The sequence below is a fragment of the Piliocolobus tephrosceles genome, chromosome 2, assembly GCF_002776525.5.
Source record: "Piliocolobus tephrosceles isolate RC106 chromosome 2, ASM277652v3, whole genome shotgun sequence".
In the NCBI taxonomy this organism is placed as follows: Eukaryota; Metazoa; Chordata; class Mammalia; order Primates; family Cercopithecidae; genus Piliocolobus; species Piliocolobus tephrosceles.
The window spans coordinates 161,084,257-161,108,569 of NC_045435.1; the positions used below are offsets into that span (position 1 = coordinate 161,084,257).

The 24,313-nt window shown below is 37.4% G+C and overlaps 1 protein-coding gene across 3 annotated transcripts in view; it reads right to left on the reverse strand.

Moving 5' to 3' along the window:
- PIK3CB (phosphatidylinositol-4,5-bisphosphate 3-kinase catalytic subunit beta) overlaps nt 1-24,313 on the reverse strand; it is a 188,863-nt gene that overhangs the window by 50,530 nt on the left and 114,020 nt on the right. For all 3 annotated transcript variants that reach the window (XM_023187840.1, XM_023187838.1, XM_023187839.1), the window contains 4 exons: nt 15,136-15,387; nt 12,572-12,668; nt 7,599-7,729; nt 3,814-3,864 (listed from right to left, as the gene is read on the reverse strand). In XM_023187840.1, the coding sequence (XP_023043608.1) occupies nt 3,814-3,864; nt 7,599-7,729; nt 12,572-12,668; nt 15,136-15,387 (531 nt within the window). The remainder of the gene's footprint in view (nt 1-3,813; nt 3,865-7,598; nt 7,730-12,571; nt 12,669-15,135; nt 15,388-24,313) is intronic.

Sequence of the window (24,313 nt, forward strand, 5' to 3'; positions counted from 1 at the left end):
GATAGATAGATAGATAGATAGATAGATAGATAGATAGATAGATAGATAGATAGATAGAAAGAAAGAAAAGCCTCTATCCTATGTTATAAGCCAACTAATAAATCCAAAAAGAAAAGTAAGATTTAAAATTGGCAACCCACTGCAGTAACACTGATTCAAGTAAGATGTATTAGTGAATGCAAAAAGAAGTGGGTGACAGCTTGATCTGAAATAGAATGTTAGTATCAAAATATGCCCCCATAAAACATTTATTTATTTATTAACTTTACAGTAGAAAAACCTAGCAGATACCGTACTAACCAAGGGATAACCGTTAACAACCAGAGTAGCAGTAAAAATCGATATTGCCTCCTGATAAAATGCAGTAAGAAAACTACACCTTTACTTCTTTGATATTCACACTAAAAATGCATAACTGGGATCCTAAACATGACAAAACATCAGGCAAATCCAAACTAAGGGACATTCTATAAAATAATTGGCCTGTTGTCTTCAGAAATATCAGTCATTAAAGATTAAAAAAAAAAAAACAATGAAGAACTGTTTCAGACTGAAGGAAACTAAAGCTACCTGGCAATGAAATGCAACAAGTAACCAGAGGTTGGATCCAAGACTCATAAAGCACATGACTGAGAAAACTGGCTAAATTTGAATAAAATCTGTAGATTACATAGAACTGAATCAGTATTATTTTCCTGACTTTTATGAATGTACTCAGGTTATGTATAAAAATGTCATTTTTTAAAGGAAATACTGAAGAATTAAGGGGTAAAAGGGCATGATGTGGCCAGGTGTGGTGGCTCATGCCTGTAAACCCAGCACTTTGGGAGGCAGAGGTGGGCAGATCACGAAGTCAAGAGATTGAGACCATCCCGGCCAACATGGTGAAACCCTGTATCTACTAAAATACAAAAAATTAGCTGGGTGTGGTGGCACGCGCCTGTACATACCTCCCAGCTACTTGGGAGGCTGAACCAAGGGAATCGCTTGAACTCAGGAGACAAGAGATTGCAGTGAGCTGAGATCATGCCACCGCACTCCAGCCTGGTGACAGAGTGAGACTGTCTCAAAAAATAAAAAATAAAAAAAATAAAAATCTAATAGATACTAATAATTAATGCTACAGAATGTTAGAAAGGTATTTTTTAAAAAGTAGACCTATTCACACTCACATGACAATATCCACAAAGTATATTAAATGAAAAAAGTAGAAACAATATATACATATAAATAGCTAGATCTCATTTATTTTTAAAGGGGGAGATATTTACATATAAAGTTAGGATTGACAGCTACAAATTAAACTGTTTACAGTTAGCTCTGAAGAGGAAGGTAGGTGGGAGTCAAAGAGAGAAACTTCCATTTTTGGTTTACGATTTTTTTTTTTTTTTTAAGATACAGAGTCTTACCCTGTCATAGCAGCCTCAACTTCCCAGGCTCAAGCTATCCTTCTACCTCAGCCTCCCAAGTAGCTGGGACTACAGGCACATGCCACCACGCCCAGTTAATACTTCGTTCTTCTTTTTTTTTTTTTTTTTTTTTTTTTTGTGGAGATCAGGTCTCACTATATGGCCCAGGATGGTCTCAAATTCCTGGGTTCAGGCAATCCTCCTACCTTGGCCTCTCAAAGTGCTGGGATTATAGAGGTGAGCCATCACACCCACCCTTAGCATTTATTAATTGTACTTTGTGCCTAATAAAAAAAACAAACAAATTTTAAAAGTGTATCAGACCTGGGCAAGATTACTGCATGCTCAGTGTGTAGAGAACTCTCTGATTTAGGTCTGGTACAAGTTTATGGTGGAAATAGTAAAAATTAATTCACTTATCAGAGGTTCAAGGAACAATATTGTCTTATAAAGGGTAATGAGACAGAGGCACTTGAACCAAGACCCACCTGTGTAACTGTATCTCCTAAGCTTAAACTATAATTATCTGTTTCAGTAATTGCCTAATAAGCTGATAAATTAACATCTGTAAGAAATTTCTTTTGTATCATTAAATGTAACTACTCTTGCAGTTGTCTCATTTTAAAGTTTTTCTTTTATTTTTTAAATTTATACACAAACACACATTTTTTAAAAGTAGTCTCTGAGATTGCTTCCACTTTTAATTTACTATTTTACTTTTTAAATAAACTCTTACTTCTTAGAGTTTCCAGGCCATTCTCAAGTCTATATGCTCAGCAAGAAAAAGCAGTCAAACACAATGATCCTATCACACTAGCCTCATCAACTGATCATGTAAATTTTTATCAGGCCATATATATAATTTAGGGCTATTAAAATTTGCACAATGTTTGCAAATTAAATTATTATCTGAAACTGTCTCCAGAACCCTGAATAACACAAAACTCTGGGAAAAAAGACAGAGGCAGGAAGAATTTGGCTACTATCGTCCCAAACTGGCCCAGAGCCTTTCATAAACTGTAAAGACCAGGAGCCTGGCACTACTGCTCTCTTTCCTGAGGTCAAGCATTCAAATTCAAAAGACAAAATTTAAGCCAAAAACACTAATAAGAAAGCAGTAGCAGATGACTCACACTGAGAAACTAGGGAAAGATTCCGAGAGCTCTAATGGCAAAGGAGAAGACAGCCTAGGCCAGATATTTCACCAACTGGCCAAAATTAAATAGTGCTTTGATTCTGTAAGAATGAGAAAAACACAGACATTGTCTCAAGTTTGCCTCCTAGTCTCTATAACACTGCCATGCCACAGGTAGAATGGCTTTCCTAAATAGACTTAAAAGTTGTAAACCGATGACAAGAGATTATTGGATTACAGCTCAACAAAGTCAAACTAGAAAGAGCCAAAAAATTAAATAAAAAAGCAAAGATGGTATATATATATTTATATATATGTAGACAGAGATATACAGATGTAGATATAGATATAGCAATCTAAGTCAACAAAGTAACCTATTTGCAGTATCTGCGTAGAAACAAATGGGAATAGCATATGTGGCAGAGACTACTATTTCACTCTCAATATCCATTCTCCACTTCTTCCTTTAGTACTAGAATCTCTTACTCTTAGCCAATCACATGACTGACAGCCTGGCTAAAGACTGTACCTCTCAGATGTGCATGTACTTAGGCATGGACAGTAAGATCTGGCCAATGACATGTAAGCAGAAATGAAACATACTAATGATATCCTGAATAAGAATGGGGTGTGACCACTACTATTGTTTTTCCTTTTCCTGCTGGCTGGAATATAGGAAGATAAAGCAGTAATATTAAACCATGTAATAGTAAAGTAGTAAGATAATATTAAAAGCAGTAATATTAAACCATGTAATAGTAAAGTAGTAAGATAATATTAAAAGCAGTAATATTAAACCATGTAATAGTAAAGTAGGAAGATAAAGCAGTAATATTAAACCATGAAATAGAAAATACATGTTAAATATGGCAGAGCACCAAGATGGAAGAAATTTGGGTCGCTTGCATGATGATGTGTGTGCTTACTACTAAATCTGCTTTGTTACTTGACAGAAATACAGTCTCCTCATTAAACTAAGCAATATTCACTATGACAGCAATGTTAATCTATGAGGTGCCACAGAATCCCTTATAGATTACCTGCTAAACCTGTACTTGTATCAGAAAAGGGCTTGCCCACTGAACCCAGATCACCCACAAATTGGGCTGCCATTTAACAAAACACTGTTACGTGCATACTTACCCACACTCACAGACTGTTCTTGCATATGAGTTATGATCTTCTGTGAGTTCATTACTATGAAGCAAAGATACCTAATAATGTGCACAACTCCATAAGAAAGGGCCATTTAAAACTCTTGATACTTACTGACACATTAGCACTATCACTGCTTGCAATCTCAGCTGCCTTTTCAATAATCTGTTTAAAAAAATTAAAGAAAATGAATTTTGGCTCTTATATTTGTAGAATTTTAAGTGTAAATGACTACATTTATACTTAGACTACATAAGATCTGGCATTGCTATGCTTTGTAACAGAAACATGAATTTTAAAAGCAAAATCGTGCTTCTCAAGTGCTTTAAACTCTTGACAACAGGGAAATGATGGTATCACTATAAGGGATTATGACTCCTAGGAAGCACTAAAATTGTCTGTAGATAAAATAAGTACCAACTAGCATATATGTGTCAAAAATTTTCTTTTAAATATAAGTAAGTGTATTCTAGTTAAGAAGACGCAAAAACATGTAGAGTTACTAAATTGTAGAATAAGCTTTTGTCATTTTTTCTTCAATTAACAGACACCAAAAGTAGAAGTAATGACAAGGGGAAGTCTAAAAATAAGTTAAAATTCATTAACTTCAAAGGGGGTACCCTCATTCTTGCTAAGATAGAAACCCATTTGCCCAGCAGGAAGATCAATAAGTAAATAATTAGATCAGCTGGGTGTTGTGGCCCACATCTTTAATCCCAGCACTGTGGGAGGCCAAGGCAGGAGGATTTCCTAAGCCCAGCCAAGACAACATGGCGAGACCTCATCTCCGTAAAAAAAAAATAAATAAATAACTAAAAATAAATTACTAAAAATAAAATAATTTTTAAATGCTATAATTTCCATTCTATTACATAAGATTGTAAGAATAAAATAAGATTATGGTTATTTAAATTAACCAATAACCATAAAATTAACCTGAAAAGCAAAACACAACACAAATGATTACAACAAGCATTATATTAAATAAAAAGAATAGGACTTGGGGAAACTTTCAGTTTTTACATCTGTATTATTTACATTATGATAACCATATCTAACTTGTACAATTAAAGGAGATCAATATGCATATACTTATTCACCCATTTTTTGTTTTTTTTTTGAGATGGGGTCTATGTTGCCCAAGCTGGCCTTGAACTCCTGGGCTCAGGCAATTATCCCACCTCAGCCTCAAGTAGATGGGACTAAAGGCTGCTGTCCCTGGCTTACATATATTTAAAGACTAAAATCTCTATGCCAAACTGATCTTCTTCAAGAAAGACTGTCCAAGGGATTAGAAAGGCAAAAGAAACATTTAATGACCATTTGCAGATGACTGGAGCGACAGTGAAATAAAACTTCTCTTGAAATAGTCTTTAAAAATACTTATATTTGGCCGGGCGCGGTGGCTCAAGCCTGTAATCCCAGCACTTTGGGAGGCCGAGACGGGCGGATCACAAGGTCAGGAGATCGAGACCATCGTGGCTAATATGGTGAAACCCCGTCTCTACTAAAAACTACAAAAAAGTAGCCGGGCGAGGTGGCGGGCACCTGTAGTCCCAGCTACTCGGGAGGCTGAGGCAGGAGAATGGCGTAAACCCGGGGGGCGGAGCTTGCAGTGAGCTGAGATCCGGCCACTGCACTCCAGCCTGGGTGACAGAGCGAGACTCCCTCTCAAAAAATACTTATATTTGCAAATACAGGAGGCTATATTTGTAAAAGTGCTTCAAAAAGCATTTCATTTGAGCCAAAAGAGCCTATAAGAGCCTATAACTGTTGAACACACATCGTAACGGAACATAATAGTCACAGTTAGGACTATTAAATGTATCACGAGTAGCTACAGCTTATGGATAAATTTCTATCGAAGGAATAACTAAAGACACTACGTAAATATATTGGATGAGTCAAAATGTAGCTTTTTCTCCTCAGTGTATACTAAGGTATGTGGTTCTTGCCACATTTGAAATTTCTATTATAATAAGCACAAAATTTAATCTGGTTGTAAATTATTGTTCAGAAAAACATATTTTAAAAACTTGAAATAAAAAATTACTCCTTAGATGGATAAAACCCAATTATAATGAAAATGAAAGAAACAGTGAATTACATAAATTTAATTTGCATAATACTTTAAATGTACAGGTAGATTAATTTAAGTATTTATAAAGTATAATATCAATCTTCAAAGGCAGTTCATACTCAAGCAGATTGAGGAAATTAAATAAACTTCCAGCTTATTTTCTGAACATTTTTTCCCCCCCAGAGACAGGGTCTCTCTCTGTTGCCCAGGCTGGAGCACAGTGGCATGACCATAGGTCACTGCAGTCTCAAATTACTGGGCTCAAGTAGTCCTCCCGCCTCAGTCTCCAGAGTAGCTGGGACTACAGGCACATGCCACCACACCCAGCTAACTTTTAAGTTTTTGTGCAGACAAAGGTCTCTCTAAGTTGTGCAGGCTATCTTGAACTCCGAGCCTCAAGCGATCCTTCTGGTTCAGACTCCCAAGTTGATGGGATCACAGGCTTGAACCATGGTGCCTGCCTCCTATTTTCTGAGAATTTGTTCAAAGATTTCCTTATGAAAATCAACACTACCTCATCCTGGCTAACATGGTGAAACCCCGTCTTTACTAAAAAATAAAATAAATTAGCCCGGTGTGGTGGCAGGCGCCTGTAGTCCCAGCTACTTGGGAGGCTGAGACAGAAGAATGGCGTGAACCTGGGAGGCGGACCTTGCAGTGAGCCGAGATTGCGCCACTGCACTCCAGCCTGGGTGACAGAGCAAGACTCCGTCTCAAAAAAAAAACAAAAACAAAAACAAAAAAAAAATGAACACTACCAGGTGCAGTGGCTCTCACTTGTAATCCCAGCACCCGGGATGCTGAGGCAGGACAATTGCTTGAGGCAGGGAATTTGAGGCTCAATAATTGTGGCACTGCACTCCAGCCTGGACGACAGAGAGAGACTCCATTTTTTAAAACAAAAAACACCATGCCAAACCTAAAGATAAAGTATATGACAGCTCAGCTCTCTTAGCATGTAAATTACCATAGCCCTATATTTAGCCCCCATTAGATAATCTCCTTATCCCCAAGACATGCAGTCTGTATATTAAAGAAATATATTTAGAAATTAAGTCCTTACTATAGATTCTATAAAATAACTACATTAGGAAGCGCCACTAACAGACATATTCAACAAAAATCAATTGTTCTTTGAATATCAATTCTAATACAGCAGTGATTATACCTTTAATATTTGAAATAACATGCAGGGCATGTTTCACTGAACATTTTATATATTCAGAGTTACATATGAAAATATAGCCCTTTAAGGGCCTGAGACATTAAAAAATAGAACAATTATGATTTCTTCATTTTATAAATAAGAAAAGTGAACTCCAGAGGTGCCTTTGTTTTTTTTTTTTTTTTTGAGACAGAGTTTCGCTTTTGTTGCCCAGGCTGGAGTGCAACGGCACAATCTTGGCTCACTGCAACCTTTGCCTCCCGGGTTCAAGCGATTCTCCTGCTCAGCCTCCCGAGTAGCTGGGATTACAGACATGTGCCACCACGCCCGGCTAATTTTGTATTTTTAGTAGAGAGAGGGCGTCTCCATGTTCGTCAGGCTGGTCTCGAACTCCCGACCTCAGGTGATCTGCCCGCCTCGGCCTCCCAAAGTGCTGGGATTACAGGCGTGAGCCACTGCGCCCGGCCTGGAGGTACCTTTTCTTACTTAGCGATAAAGCCAGAACTAACAGAGTTAAGAAGGCTCCCTGATCCATGGTCTTCCCACTCAACAAAGCTGTCATCATATGGGAAGTTTTGAGACAGACAGAGCTTAAACTATACACTAATCATTCAATTATTTCATGCATAGTGGCTCTTTAAATAATTAGCTTACCTTATCGAAGGGAGGGTAATAATAAGGTTGTTTTTTATTCTCTGGAAATTTAATATGCAAAGCTGTTGCATTTTCAGTATATGGATTTGTTTGAACAGTTCCCATTGGATTCAACATTTCTTCGAGTTCATCTAAAACATGCAAATAATTTTGGTTCTTAAAAAATGTCTTTAAAACTAAGCTTTAAAAAGCTGTAATGGATCTCTTCTCACGAAAATCACCTTAGAAGTGTGTCAACTACAGAAGTGTGACAGACAATTCTATCAGTAGGCCTCTAATTTTCTGTTAATGCTTGGAACAAAATTTCAGTGTGAGTTTGCATACATCTTTAAAAAATGAGAAAGTTAACAAAACTGAATGGCTACTTTACCTCTATTCAAATTTAGTTCTCAATCTTGAAAATACTTTAATTGGAACTGCACTCCCTCCATCAAAATTAGGTGGCCCATAGAAACTATAAACTCATCACTATACATAGACTTCTTAATCACATGTAGTCTGGTTTTCACGGTTGTCAAAACAACCAAATTGGTATTTTAAGTCATCAATGACATTCTTCTTATCAAATCTAATGATAATGCTCTTTACTATCCTGTAACTGCTGACAGAAAATACCTTCTCTGGTAGCCTCTGGAATACTCCATTAAGTGGCACTCCTTTTACCTCACCAACTGCTTCTTTCTTCAAGGTACTCCTTCCTTTCCCTTTTCCACCACCCTAAATATTGTCAATTCACAGAATTGTGTGTGTGATTTTAGAATTTCAGTGTAGTTAGAAAACTCTGGAGTTCACATTATATAAATTTTTTATTTCACAGATAAGAAACTCATGATGAGAAAATAAGAGTTAGGTGTACAATCTAAGATCTCCCCTCTCCAAAGTAATTTTTCTTTTCTTACATTGACTGTAGTACAATTGTTCTCTCTGTATCTCCTAAGGAAAAAAAATATCAGATCTATTCTACTTAGGTCTAATGTCCATAAAGTATGCACACTCAGAATTATCTCCTAAAGCTGGAAAATCCTTTCAAGTTTTTGTTCCTTAATTCTTCATTCATCTTTTAAATAAATACTTTCTCACCTCACAGACTCAATTTTTTTTCTTTTTTTTTTTTTTGAGACAGGGTTTCTGTCACCCAGGTTAGAGTGCAGTGTCATGATCTTGGCTCACTACAACCTCCACCTCCCAGGCTCAAGTGATCCTCCGACTTCAGCCTCCTGAGTAGCTGGGACCACAGGCGCAAGCCACCACGCCCAGATAATTTTTTAATTTTTGGTAGAGATAGGGTTTCATCATGTTGCCCAGGCTGGTCTTGAACTCCTGAGCTCAAGAGATCCACCGAACTCAGCCTCCAAAAGTGCTGGAATTACAGGTGTGAGCAATCACACCAAGCCCAGACTCAATTTTCACCTGGATGGAGGCAACTCTTTTTTTTATCTTGCTGTTTTTTAGAGACAGAGTCTTGCTACATTGTCCAGGCTGGATACAAGCTCCTAGCCCCAAACGATCCTCCTGCCTCAAGTTCCTGAGTTAACTGAGACTACAAGCACACACACTACTGCAGCTGGCTCAATTCTAATAATTTATACACCTCTAGAGCTGATTTCTCAGCAATTTACAGTTTCATACTTCTGCTCTCTAGTACTATTACACTTTTGTCCTTTCAAATGCAACCTAACTGAAATCAAATTTAGTATTTTAGTACTTATTAGCCCCAAATATACAGGTAATCCTTTAACCTTGTTCAAAAGTGATCAGAAAAAAAGGCACTCTTTTTCTGTGTGTATAGGGAGACATAGTCTCACTATGTTGTCCAGGCTGGTCTCAATCTCCTGGACTCAAGTGATCCTCCTGCCTAAGTCTCCCAAAGCATTGGGATTATACATGTGACCCACCATATCTGGCAAAAAAAGGCATTCATATATACTACACATGGAGAGTAAAAATTGATACACTCTATTGGGGAGCAATTTATAATTATAAGAATTATAAATGTATCTATTCTTTGAATCAACAAACCCACCTCTAAGGAATTTATCTCATATATACACCTGTACATAAGCAAGGTTATTCATTATAGTAGCACAGGCATGGGGGGAAAAAACAGTTCTCCATATAGGTAGATATGGTAAATAAAGCAAGGAGCAGAACATTATACATTATACCCAAAGTGCCATTTTCTGTTAAGTATAGGGAGAAAAACAGGAATCCATATTTGTATTTCCTAGTCCATACATAAAAAATTACGGAAAGTTAGGAAAAAAAAATAAATGTGATTATATGCCTTGTAATGATGACCTAGGGACTCTAGATGATAGACTATTTATGGTTTCTTTGCTTCTTGCTTGCCCCTACTGGGTTAAATGTAACAATTCTAGAGCTGACACATGCAGAACTAACTCTGTTCATTTATTATTTTTCATCACACATTTTCTCAGAGAGGAAGTCAGGTTCATAGTATTATGCCAAGTTAACACCACCAAAAATTTTAATTTTTACTAAAAATACTAGTCAAGTTGGTTGGTGATTCTGGAGAACATGTGTGAATCGAAATTAAGATTTTCAAGAAAATACAGTATTTTGGGGCTATATTTTATTGTATTGTGAAAGTTTAGTTCCTCCTAAGAAATATGTCAAATAGGCTGGGAGCAGTGGCTCATACCTATAATCCTAGCACTTTGTGAGGCTGAGGAGGAGCTCACTTGAGCTCAGGAGTTCCAGACCAGCCTGGGCAACATGGCGAAACCCTGTCTCTACAAAAAATACAAAAAAAAAAAAAAAAAAAATGCCAAGTGTGGTGGTATATGCCTGTAGTCCCAGGTACTTGGGGTGCTGAGGCGGGGAAGCCCTTCACTTGAGCCCGGGAAGGCAAGCTACAGTGAGCTGTGTTCAAGGCACTACACTCCAGCCTGGGTGACAACGTGAGGCCCTGAGTCAAACAAACAAACAAACAAACAAAAAGAAATACGTCAAATATACACAGCTCTCCTACATTTGGGGAATAACATAATTAATGAAAATTGCTAGAGGTACATGCTGGAGAGCATAGGAATAAAAGGACATACACACACACTATTAGACTGCAAAGAGTTTATAAATACGTCAGTAAATGATTATCCAAAAATAATTTTTCAGGTGACAACTGCTAGTACATGAACATTTTCAAATGTTACTTACAAAGCCATGAATTAAAAAATTCAAATTCAAATTAGTTCACAACTTTACTAGATATATCAACAAACTATAAAGACAGGAAAAAAGAAAAAGAAAACCACTATTATAATGCAAGATTTACACTAAAAATTCCAACATTTGAGAAAGCAGTATAGACCAATGGGAAGATTTGAATAGTCTTTCATTCAAATCCTAGGTTTGAACCAGCTATGTAAGACTCACTTATTTTCTCTGAGCTTCACTTATCTGTAAAAATGGAAATAAAACCATCTACCTCATGTGATGAGGGTATTCTGAGTAGTATTTGAGAAATAAAGGTGTATGGAAGGTGCTCCGCTTACATCAAATTTCAGGCTAAAGCCAACTAAAGAAAAAGCATTTTAGGCCGGGTGCGGTGGCTCAAGCCTATAATCCCAGCACTTTGGGAGGCTGAAGTGGGTGGATCACGAGGTCAGGAGATCAAGACCATTCTGGCTAACACGGTAAAATACTGTCTCTACTAAAAACACAGAAAATTAGCTGGGCACGGTGGCACGCACCTGTAGTTCCAGCTATTCAGGAGGCTGAGGCAGGAGAATGGCGTGAACCTGGGAGGCGGAGCTTACAGTGAGCAGATAAAAAAAAGTGTTTTTACTATTTCTCCCTAATCAGAGAATATTCCTTCTACTAATGAAGAAAGTTAGCACAATTAGGAGCAACAAAAGTTATTATAAAGAAAACACTGTTTTTTAGGAGAATTTCTTAAAAAAAAAAGAAAAAGAAAAAAAACGATAAAAAATGCTGAAAGCAACACATATTCATTAAAATAAGAAATATATTCAGGAATAGGTTTCCCCCACTGTGTGCCTGGCAGCACTGACTGAAAGAGTCAGAAGTTTAGACTATTTTGATCGGGCACGGTGGCTCACACCTGTAATCCCAGCACTTTGGGTTGCCAAGGCGGGCGGATCACCTGAGGTCAGGAGTTCAAGACCAGCCTGACCAACATGGAGAAACCCCGACTCTACTAAAAAAACAAAATTAGCTGGGCATGGTAGCACATGCCTGAAATCCCAGCTACTAGGGAGGCTGAGGCAGGAGAATCCCTTGAACCTGGGAAGCGGAGGTTGCAGTGAGCCAAGATCGTGCCATTCCAGTCTGTTGCCACTCCAGTCTGGGCAACAAGTGCGAAACTCCGTCTCAAAAAAAAAAAAGAAATTTAGATGATTTCATTCCTAAATATGGAGATGCATAAGATTTAAAGACAAAGCTACCCATCACAAAACTTAAAAGTTATGTCCCATGGTCAGACTAGACAATCTGTAATGAGCTAAATTAATAATCTGTTAATACTAGAGTTATCTTGTTACTAGCAAAATAATGGTACATTATTTGTTGGAAGTATGTTTAAAATACTAACTTGTTAAAATAATGATTTAAAATACAGGCCAATAACAGTGGCTCATGCCTGTAATCCCAGCACTTTGGGAGGATCCCTTGAGGCCAGGAGTTTTGAGACCAGTCTTGGCAATATAGCGAGACCTTGTCTCTACAAAATAAAAAATAATAAATAATAAAATAAAATATAGGCCGGTTTTAAACCAAAACAAAATTTGTAAAGAAATCTACTCAGAAACAAGTAATTTTATGATAATATTAAAATAATTTGCGTAAATCTGTTTTAGAATAAATAATAATACAAAATGATAATTTTATTTTACTAAATTGAAAGAATGGTGATTCATAAAAAAAATATTAACTAGTCCACATGCCAAAAGTTAGTTACTGTTTAACACTAAGGATAAGAATGTAAATCTTACCAGGAAATGAAGACCAGCTGTGTAACATTATGTCTCCAGTTCTCAATTGTCCTTTAAAGTCAAAAACCATCGTATTTACCCACGCTACAGGATAATGCTGTTGAAAAAGATACAATTACATAAATATGCTAAGAATAACTTTAAGGTGTAAACGTGCACATGTCCTTTGTTTCAATAATGTTAGTTCTAGAAAGTTCTGAATGATTTCCAAAATAATCTTCTAAAATGAGAACAAGATATACATAGAAAAATGCTCAATATCTTTATTATGTTTAAGAACAACCTTAAAACCCAATTAACAATTCATAATAAAATAGTACGTGAATAAAATAGAATATGGATTAAACAGCCTTGTGAAAATGAGATTTTTCTTTTTTTTTTGAGATGGAGTCCCACTCTGTCACCCAGGCTGGAGTGGTGGTATGATCTCAGCTCATGCAACCTCCACCTCCCAGGTTCAAGAGATTCTCCTGCCTCAGCCTCCTGAGTAGCTGGAACTACAGGCACCCACTACCATACCCGTCTAATTTTTGCCTTTTTAGTAGATACAGGGTTTTGTCATGTAGGCCAGGCTGGTCTCAAACTCCTGACCTCAGGTGATCCACCCACCTAAGCCTCCCAAAGTGCTGGGATTACAGGTGTGAGCCATCATGCCCAGCCAAAATGAGAAATTTTTAATAATCCAAGAAAATACGTACAATATCAGAATACATGTTTTAAGAGCTTTCAGACTACATACATCTCAATGTGGAAGGAGATAATGTCTCTAGGTATATAAATATGTCTCTTAAAAGGAGGCATTGAGCTGATAGGACTTTTATATAAACATTTAAATAGATTAATTTTGCCATATTATATCAAAAATCTTATAATCAAACACTTTGAGGATAATTCTATATCAGGGAAGAAAAAAATACTAAGGAACTAACGCTTCTGCAACTTTTTAGTCATTAAAAGTTATTTTATTTTTAGGGTACTTTTTTTTTGGAGACAGGATTTTACTATGTTGCCAAGACTGGTCTCCAACTCCTGTCCTCAAGCAATTCTCTCACCTCAGCCTCCCAAAGTGTTGGGACTACAGGCATGAGCCACTGCACCTAGCCTAAAAATTATTTTTAGATGATTATATGATGATAACCAGAGGAGATGCTTATATTCCTATGTTAAGAATAAAAGAACACGGCCGGGCACGGTGGCCACATCTGTAATCTCAGCACTTTGGGAGGCCGAAGCGGGTGAATCACAAGGTCAGGAGTTCAAGACCAGCCTGGCCAACATGTTGAAACCCTGTCTCTACTAAAAATACAAAACATTAGCTGGGTGTGGTAGCAGGCGCCTGTAGTCCCAGTTACTTGGGAGGCTGAGGCAGGAGAATCGCTTGATTCCGGGAGGTGGGAGGTTGCAGTGAGCAGAGATAGTGCCACTGCACTCCAGCCCAGGCGACAACGTGAGACTGTCTCAAAAGAAAAAAAGAATAAAAGAACACAAATTCATATAGATAAATATAGTAACTAGATTTTAAAAACATAAAATTAGGCCAGGCGCGGTGGCTCAAGCCTGTAATCCCAGCACTTTGGGAGGCCAAGACGGGCGGATCACGAGGTCAGAACATCGAAACCATCCTGGCTAACACAGTGAAACCCCGTCTCTACTGAAAAATACAAAAAACTAGCCGGGCGAGGTGGTGGGCGCCTGTAGTCCCAGCTACTAGGGAGGCTGAGGCAGGAGAATGGCCTAAACCCGGGAGGCGGAGCTTGCAGTGAGCTGAGATCCGGCCACTGCACTCCAGCCTGGGCGACAGAGTGAGACTCCGTCTCAAAAAAAAAAAAAAACAAACAAACATATAAAATTAATGTCCCCATCCCCACCAAAAAGTTTTCAAAAAGCTAGAAGAAAGTAAAACACTTGACTGAAAACATAACATGGAAGATGAAAGTATGACAACAGGTCCGTCCTCTTATATCCATAATTTCAAAATCTGAGAAGCTCTAAAAACTGAAGGTTTGTTCATAGCTCATGTGACAGCAAAAACTGGCCAGGGATAACAAAAAGCTAATGATAGTCACATTTAGTATGAAGATTCATATATTTCACTCCAAATATTAACACGTTTGATGACGCATTTATGCCCCAGACCCCACATGATATGTTAAGTCAGTTACGATTAATGATCTTTCTAAAATGCACAAAATTCTGAATTCTTAAACATATCTGTCACATGAAATTTCAGTTGAAAGACTGCATAACTGTAAATTTTTCAAATATCATCATTCTTTATATCTTCTTTAAAGTATTACATATGTAATAAAATACTTATAAAATATAATCTGCCAAAAAAAAAATCCATGGTAGAAGGAGCAAGATTGCAAAAAGTGCATAAACATAAACATAAATAAATGCATTAACCTAAAGACATAAACATGAAAATTTCTTATCTTCTTAAAATCAGTTTTTAAGGATGAAAGTTATCTAATATAATTTAACTTATATTACTCAATTATTTCAAACAGTCTTAAAATTATTCCATTACATAAAACAATCCTCAGAAGTTGGTATATCATTACCACTTTTCCAGCTTTTCTGATGGTCTGATATTTAGAGGGATTAATATTTTTCGTTGATTTCTTCGTTTTTACTTTATCCAAAACAGCATAAATAGCAAAACATAATCGAGCCATTCTTGGTAAGTCACAAATATTAATATCAAATTCCAGTGGTTCATTCCAAATATGATCATTTTTCCCTGATACCTCTGAGCTTACAATGGTTTTACACAGGAGCTCAGTACCATGAAAAAGACCAGCCCTGACATGAACCTGTAATGAAGCAGACAAAAACAAATACGAAGTCATGAATACTGTACCACTAAAAACATCTCTTTTTTGTTTGTTTGTTTGTTTGTTTGTTTCTACACTAAAAACATCTTTATTTTGGAGAAGGAAGGAACATACCGGAAGAAGAAGCATGCCAAGTTTTAGAAAGCCTACTTGTCTACAGAACCACTAGACAGTAATTAACTAGTTTTATTGTTCAGTAAACTGTAGATAGTCTAATCTGTTTTTCACTTGCTAAGTAAACCAGCTACAAAATCACATATTGGTCCAAATACCAGGGTGCTCAATGGTTTAAACAAGTCTAAAGAAATCAAGACAGTAAGTATAAGCATACTATCATATGCTTACCCACTGACTTCATTTACTTGAGGTCTTGTCTTCTCTATGTGTAGGAAAGAATCAATGGATGAGATGGCTCCAAAGTTTCTTTCTACATCTAAATAATTTATGGTTTTGTCATACTAAGTCAAGAGCTAACAAAAGATATTCTATCCATATCTATGATTATCCTATATATCACTGTCCTTTGTTTTTCCCTAAAGGCCCAGGGCCAGAGTGATACAGGGCATGCATAAGATGTCCCAGACAATTTTACTCATTTGCAGTGTTTTAAAAGATAAGACCTAATTATCACCAATTTAAAAGTCAGGGGGAAAGTAGAGCTAAAATCAGTAGTAAACAGAGATTGACCCAGTGATACACTTTTAAGGTAGAAAGTTTTTATACCAGTTTATTCAGATGTGATACTGGCACACAATATTACTCAATAAATATTTACTAAATAAATGAATACATATGTGGAATTGTTTAGGCTTATCTTTCATTTTTCAAAAGCTTATCAACAAAGCTTTTTTGGCTAGTTAAGAGTTACTTACCTCAATATTTGAAAAGGAAGATACATACCCAAGAATATCCACACACTTCATCTACAGATACTAAAATATATTTAAACAGTAATATAAAATTTTAAATACTGAGGTAATCAGCAATTTTAATTATAAATATTTATAATTATGAGTTTAAAACCTATTAAAATAATTAAAACTATGTTATGCTGGCATAAATAAAACTGTAGGTTAGTAGGCCAGAGATATAATAAAAAAAAGATTACTGACTTAATAAATAGTATTTTTATCTAATTCCAGCAAAATAAACACAGATGGATTAGAGAGTTAAATATTTTTAAATGATTAAAAGCTAAAGAAATATTATTAAAAAGGTATCAGAATAACTTTTGAAGCTGGATGATGGGTTAATGGAGGTTCATTATACTATTCTACTTTTGTGTATATTTGAAACTTTTCTTTTGAAAAAAATTAAGCTGAAAGAAAAAAATTGGTTATTCTAAACGCAGATGGATTATAATAATACGATAAATATTCAAGTAACAGGGGTTACAAAGGATACTAAAAGTAGTTGCAGTAAATCCTCAGGTCACTAGGAATTTACATATGAACACATGACCTAATTCCCTTCAACTCCAGAAAAAGGTGTAATCCTTCTATTCAAGTCTCCTGGTCCCATATTGCTCCAGCTCCCCAAGTACTGAGATGTTGCTCCTTTGCTCCTCTGTATTGGAAAAATCTTCCTCCAGCAGGCTATAAACCTGTGCAAGTCTCTCTAAAATCAAACTCAAACAAAAATCTACCTTAGAAGCTAACTAACCATAATCACTCATGTTCTTTCTACCACAGTGACAATGGTACCAGCAGCCACTCAGTCACCTTTGTCTCCTACTTTCAATTCATTGTGAAGTCTATGCTGTATACAAAGAAAAAGTTGATTTACGATGTAACTTAAATGAAAAACAGTATAACACAAAATACTATCAAAATAGTATACTATAAATAACACAAACTATAAATAACACAAAATACTATCAAAATAGTATACTATAAATAACACAAAATACTATCAAAATACTATACTATAGCAAAATACTATCAAAGGCACGGCCAGGTGCAGTGGCTCACGCCTGTAATCCCAGCACTTTGGGAGGCTGAGGCGGGTGGATCACTTGAGGTCAAGAGTTCAAGACCAGTCTGGCCAACGTGGTGGAACATCATCTCTACTAAAAATACAAAAATTAGCTGGGTGTGGTGGAGAGCACCTGTAATCCCAGCTACTCAAGAGGCTGAGCAGGAGAATCACTTGAACCCAGGAAGCAGGTTGCAGTGAGTAAAGACTGCACCACTACATTCCAGCCTGGGCGACAGAGCAAGACTCTGTCTCAAAAAAAAAAAAAAAAAAAAGAGCCATGTTCACCTTGTAAACTGTGTGAAGAATACAAATAAAAGTAGTTTATAGGCTGGGCATGGTGGCTCACGCCTGCAATCCCAACACTTTGGGAGGCCGAGGTGGGCAAGATCATAAGGCCAAGAGATCGAGACCATCCTGGCCAACATGGTAAAACTCTGTCTCTACTAAAAATACAAAAATTAGCTGGGCATGGTGGCGCATGCCTGTAGTCCCAGCTGCTCGGGAGGCTGAGACAGAAGAATTGCTTGAATCTGGGAGGCAGAGGTTGCAGTGAACCGAGATTGCACCACTGAACTCCAGCCTGGGCGACACAGTGAGACTCCGTTTCAAAAAAAAAAGGTAGTAGTTTATAGTGGATAGCGGGAATATTGGTGATTATTGTCTCCTTTGATTAAAGGGGGACAAATACTAAAATCAATAATTTTTTATTTTATTTTATATGTTACCTTTAAATATTTAAAAATATCCCAGAAAGTATCATAAAATGGCTGGATGTCTAAATGTAAGACCCTATACAGACATAACAGCAAAATGGCCACAGTCAATCCAAAACTCATTAAACGAAACCATGAATGAAAATACAAAAATTTTTTGCTTTTTTTTTAAACTTTCATTTTAGGTTTGGGGGTACATGTGAAAGTTCGTTACATTGGTAAGCTGGTGTCACAGGGATTTGTTATATAGATTATATCATCATCTAGGTATTAAGCCTAGTACCCAATAGTTATCTTTTCTGCTCTTCTCCCATGTCCACCCTTCACCCTCAAGTAGACTCCAGTTTTCTGTTGCTTCCTTCTTTGTGTTCGTAAGTTCTCATCATTTAGCTTCCTTGTAAGTGAGAACATGCAGCATTTGGTTTTCTATTCCTGCATAAGTTTGCTAAGGATAACAGCCTCCAGCTTCACCCATGTTCCCTAAAGACATGATCTCATTCTTTTTTATGGCTGCACAGTACTCCATGGTGAATATGTACCACATTTTCTTTATCCAATCTGTCACTGATGGGCATTTAGGTTAATTCCATGTCTTTGCAATTGTGAGTAGTGCTGCAATGAACATTCGCATGCATGTGTCTTTATGGTAGAATGATTTCTATTCCTCTGGGTATATACCCAGTAACGGGATTGATGATGAGTCAAATGGTAGTTCTGCTTTTAGTTCTTTGAGTAATTGCTATACTGCTTGTTACAATGGTTGAACTAATTTATATTCCCACCAACTGTGTAAGTGTTCTCCACAACCTCACCAGCATCTCTTTATTTTTCGACTTTTTAATAATAGCCATTCTGACTGGTGTGAGATGGTATCTCACTGTGGTTTTGATTTGCATTTCTCTAATGATCAGTGACATTGAGCTTTTTTCCATATGCTTCTTGGCTACATGTATGTCTTCTTTTGAAAAGTGTCTGTTCATGTCCTTTGCCCACTTTTAACGGTCTTTTTTTCTTATAAATTTGTTTAAATTCCTTATAGATGCTGGCTATTAGACCTTGCTGGATGCATAATTTGCAAATATTTTCTCCCATTCTGTGGGCTGTTTACTCTGTTGATAGGTTCTTTGGCTCTGCAGAAGCTCTTAAGTTTAGTTAGATCCCACTTCTCAATTTTTGCTTTTGTTGCAATTGCTTTTGGTGTCTTTGTCATAAAATTTTTGCCCATTCCTAAGTGCAGGATGGTGCTGCCTAGGTTGTCTTCCAGGGTTTTTATAGTTTGAGGTTTTAAAGTAAATGTAAGTGTACATTTACATTGTCTTTAATCCACCTTGAGTTGTCTTTTGTTTATGATGTAAGGAAGGGGTCCAGCTTCAATCGTCTACATATGGCTTGCCAGTTATCCCAGCACCACTTATTGAATAGGGAGTCTTTTCCCCACTGCTTGTTTTTGTCAACTTTGTTGAAGATCAGATGGTCGCAGGTGTGCAAACCTTATTTCTGGGCTCTTTATTCTGTTCCATTGGTCTATATGCCTATTTTTGTATTAGGTATTATTTTTTAAAACAACCATTTGGGTTTTTCTCCCTTTCTTTAAGCAGGCAGTTTCAGGATTAAGTAGTCACACCCTTAAGCAACCTTTCTTTAAGTCCATGTCTCTGAACTACTTCAAATGGTATTTCCCTGTGTTCCCAGAAATTAGTCAAAAAGCCTGGGGACTTTCATTTTGTTTCTAAAGACTATGAACTAAAGAAAATTATGAAGAAAGATTTACACAACAGCACTTTCAGAAAATCTTTATATCTACCTTATATGCTATATGCAAAGTATCTAAATTATGAGAAACTTACATTAGCACAGTTTTTTTTTGTTTTTGTTTTTGGAGATGAGGTCTCACTCTGTCACCCAGGCTGCAGTGAGGTGGCATGATCTCAGCTAACTGCAACATCCATCTCCCAGGTTCAAGTGATCCTCCTACCTCAGCCTCCCAAGTAGCTGGGATTACAGGTGCATACCACCATGCCTGGCTAATTTTTGTATTTTTAGTAAAGACAGGGTTTCATCATGTTGGCCACGCTGGTCTCAAACTCCTGAGCTCAAGCCATCTGCCCACCTTGGCTCCCAAAGTGATGGGATTAAAGGCATGAGCCACCATGTATCTGGTCTAGTGTGGTATTTTACACAGCTAAAATAGAATACTAGATAGAATAGGAATAAGTGAAGGCATATTAAGACACACTTCACTTCTCATATTCCTAGTTACTTTGTTTCTCTAAATAAAAGTTTAGTTGCCTGTAAGAACCATCCAACAATTATTTTCTCCCGAACAATGAAGAAACAGCTCCATCATCAATGTCTGTATCAGCTCTGTATCAGCTCTGTATCATCTCCAGAGAAGTCTTTCAAGACTGAAGAAATAATTTCACAGCTTTAAACACATTACCAAAAATTGTGTATGACATTATATACTCAACATTTAAACTAAATTCCATTCATCTAAACTAAATTTATATAAATTCCCAATCTGCTCTGCAAACACTGACCAAAAAAAGGGGGTAGGGGAAGAAATGTGTATGTACAGTGTGAAAATAGAAAATGAGACCTGAAGAAATATCTAGGCTAGAAAAAAAAACTTGGGAATCAAGCAAAGGTGGTACACTTTTTCAAGTTTCTGACAAGGAAGGTACCAGTAATTGCTTTCCCAAATCTGATGAAGACTAAGTCAGAAGAAAATCACTAAGAGGTGTTGATGCAGGGTCCACATGCCTGATGCAAACAACCCATCTGACTTCTGAGTTCCTTGGCCTCAAAATCTCCAACTGGGTACTTCTCTCCTTCCCTTCAGCCACACAATCCCACTATCCCACCCTGAATTTGACTTCACCACACCCTAGCACCTCCAAATCACTAATTATCACATCTCAGTTGCCAACCACCCAAATCCACCACTCAGATTCCACCCCATTCCAACTTACTGTTAATACATTCCCAAAGGAAAACTTTTGTAGCCATCACTAAAATCACTATTTCAACAACCAACACCTCTTTCTCTCTGCTTCTCTAATAGTTTTGTCTGCCTTCACTCTCACCAAAATTATCTGCAAATGCCTCTCTCGCATCCCACTCATCTGGAAGTCTGTATCCTGGATAAACCTAATCAGCTGCTTCTTCTCCATCCCAAATGTTTTCAGGCAGGCCAGCACCATGACTGACTGTTTTCAAATATAAAATTACTATTTCAGGCTGGGTGAGGTGGCTTACACCTGTAATCCCAGCACTTTGGGAAGCCAAGGCAGGCAGATCCCTTGAGCACAGGAGTTCAAGACTAACCTGGGCAACACGGCGAAAGCCCATCTCTACAAAAAAATACAAAAATTAGTCAGGTGTGGTGGCATGCACCCATACTCACAGCTACTCGGGAGGCTGATGTGGGAGGATCGCCTGAGCCCAAGAAGCATAGGTTGCAGTGAGCAGAGATTGTGCCACTGCACTCCAGCCTGGGTGACAGAGCAAGACCCTGCCTCATTCAGAAAGAAAAAAGAAATAAAATAAATGAAAGAAAGAAAATAAAGAAAAGACTATTTTGTTACTACAAGATTTCTTACCTTTTACTGCTCAAAACTGCTATTACCATTTACTCTCCAGAGAGATAATCAGTCTGCAAACTACAAAAAAATTTTAAAGCCCTGTTTAAGCTACTTTTTGGGAAAATGAAAGTGATTTCATTGGCAACTAACACTCCACACATGTTCATGAAAGGTGAGTGGGGGAAAGGGTGGTGCCATCTATTCACACATGATTTCTGCTTAGAAACTTCATATCCATAATTTTTTTTTTTTTTTAGAGGGAGTTTTGCTCTCGTTGCCCACGCTGGAGTGCAATGGCATGATCTCGGCTCACTGCAACCTGTGCCTCCCAGGTTCAAGCAATTCTCCTGCCTCAGCCTCCCGAGTAGCTGGGATTATAAGTGCCTGCCACCACGCCCGGCTAATTTTTTTGTATTTTTAGTAGAGATGGGGTTTCACCATGTTGGTCAGGCTGGTCTCCATCTCCTGACCTCAGGTGACCCACTTGCCTTGGCCTCCCAAAGTGCTGGGATTATAGGTGTGAGCCACCACACCCAGCCAAGATGATTTTAATGTTACTCTAAGCTCAGCTGATGATCCATGTGTGCATATATATATATATAGAGAGAGAGAGAGAGAGAGAGAGACACTTTGATCTTATTTGACCTTAAATGAACACAACAAAGACTCCACTGCCTAATCATTCCCAAATCCAGTTTTGAATAAAAATATACACAAAGAATTTCCTGAAAAACACGCTATTTATTTAGGAAGTCCAAATATGATTCAATTAAAGATAAACCATCAAATGACTAAATACAGTACTAAGACTGAATTAATCTGGTCTCTTCTAGAATGACCTTTTCCAGATTACACTGTCAATATATTTTATGTCTACCTAGTGAAAGACATTATAAGAGAGATGAGAAGCATTATTTTACCTACTATAATATGATGTTGTCAGAGGTGTTGGTGTTCACTACATTATGCACTGTGTCTCATTCATAAGGATTCCCTAAGCATATCTCTCTCAATTTACAGTATTGAAATATGCTGGGCCGGGGGCGGTGGCTCAAGCCTGTAATCCCAGCACTTTGGGAGGCCGAGATGGGCGGATCACGAGGTCAGGAGATCAAGACCATCCTGGCTAACACGGTGAAACCCCGTCTCTACTGAAAATACGAAAAATTAGCCGGGCGTGTTGGCAAGCGCCTGTAGTCCCAGCTACTTGGGAGGCTGAGGCAGGAGAATGGCGTGAACCCGGGAGGCGGAGCTTGCAGTGAGCTGAGATCCGGCCACTGCACTCCAGCCTGGGTGACAGAGCGAGACTCCCTCTCAAAAAAAAAAAAACAAAAAGAAATATGCTATAAACTCATAAATAATTAGTTTGTTTTATCTTATGAGATTCTGAATATTATAACTGATCATGTTTTCTCTTTGCCTTGTCCACTAGTTGTAGGGCAAGCAGACAGCCAAATATGTAGCCCACATCAAGCAAATAATTACACAGGATCTAATATTATATACCTGCCTACTGGGAATCTTGCTACTGGGTGGTTTTTTTGGTCTTATTTCCTGTCAATTAACTATCTTCTATTTTTTTTTAAGTCAAAACTGTGTATACTGTATGTGCTATGTAAGAGAGAGAGACAAATACACACAAAGACTGTGTGAAAGGGTGTAGTCTCACCTCAAATAATCTGTAAAATAAGATTTGGTAAATCACAAATAAAACAAAACATACATAAAATATATTTTGCATCTGTTGTATGGGAGGTTATAAGATAGGAATATCAGGATTAAAATGGTATTCAATTCTTACTCTCAGTAATCTTACATGAATTTGTCACCTTTTTAATATGGCATTTAAATATAATTTATGCAGAAAATTATGAATTTTACAAATGATTATTTTTCAATGTTATAGTGATAAAGACATTGAGAAATAAAAGACAAATAAGTACCCATCATATAATAAAGGCTCAATAAATGTTAGCTAGTATTTAAAAACGAAACAAAACAGAATGCTAGTTATAACTGCATCCAAAAACTTCTGGCAAAACTCAGGTATAGGAAATGAAGTAGAATTAGGAATGAGCTGCTATAAAAGCTCAAAAAACAAAACAAAAACAAAAACAAAAACCCTAACTTATAATGGGCTAAAAAAAAGTCCCATACCACCTGTGAACAGCTACAACAAAGAATGTGATCTGGGAAAGAATAACAGTAAAGAACTAACCTGTCCGGGCGCAGTGGCTCAAGCCTGTAATCCCAGCACTTTGGGAGGCCAAGACAGGCGAATCACGAGGTCAGGAGATCGAGACCATCCTGGCTAACAAGGTGAAACCCCGTATCTACTAAAAAATACAAAAAAAAAAAACTAGCCGGGCGAGGTGGCGGCACCTGTAGTCCCAGCTACTCGGGAGGCTGAGGCAGGAGAATGGCGTGAACCCGGGAGGCGGAGCTTGCAGTGAGCTGAGATCCGGCCACTGCACCCCAGCCTGGGCGACAGAGCAAGACTCCGTCTCAAAAAAAAAAAAAAAAAAAAAAAAAAGAACTAACCTAACTTGAGCATGGTGACAATTGAAAAAAAAAAGAAAAGACCCTGCACATTCTGAAAAACAATTGTTGAAAATAAGTATCATTATTTAA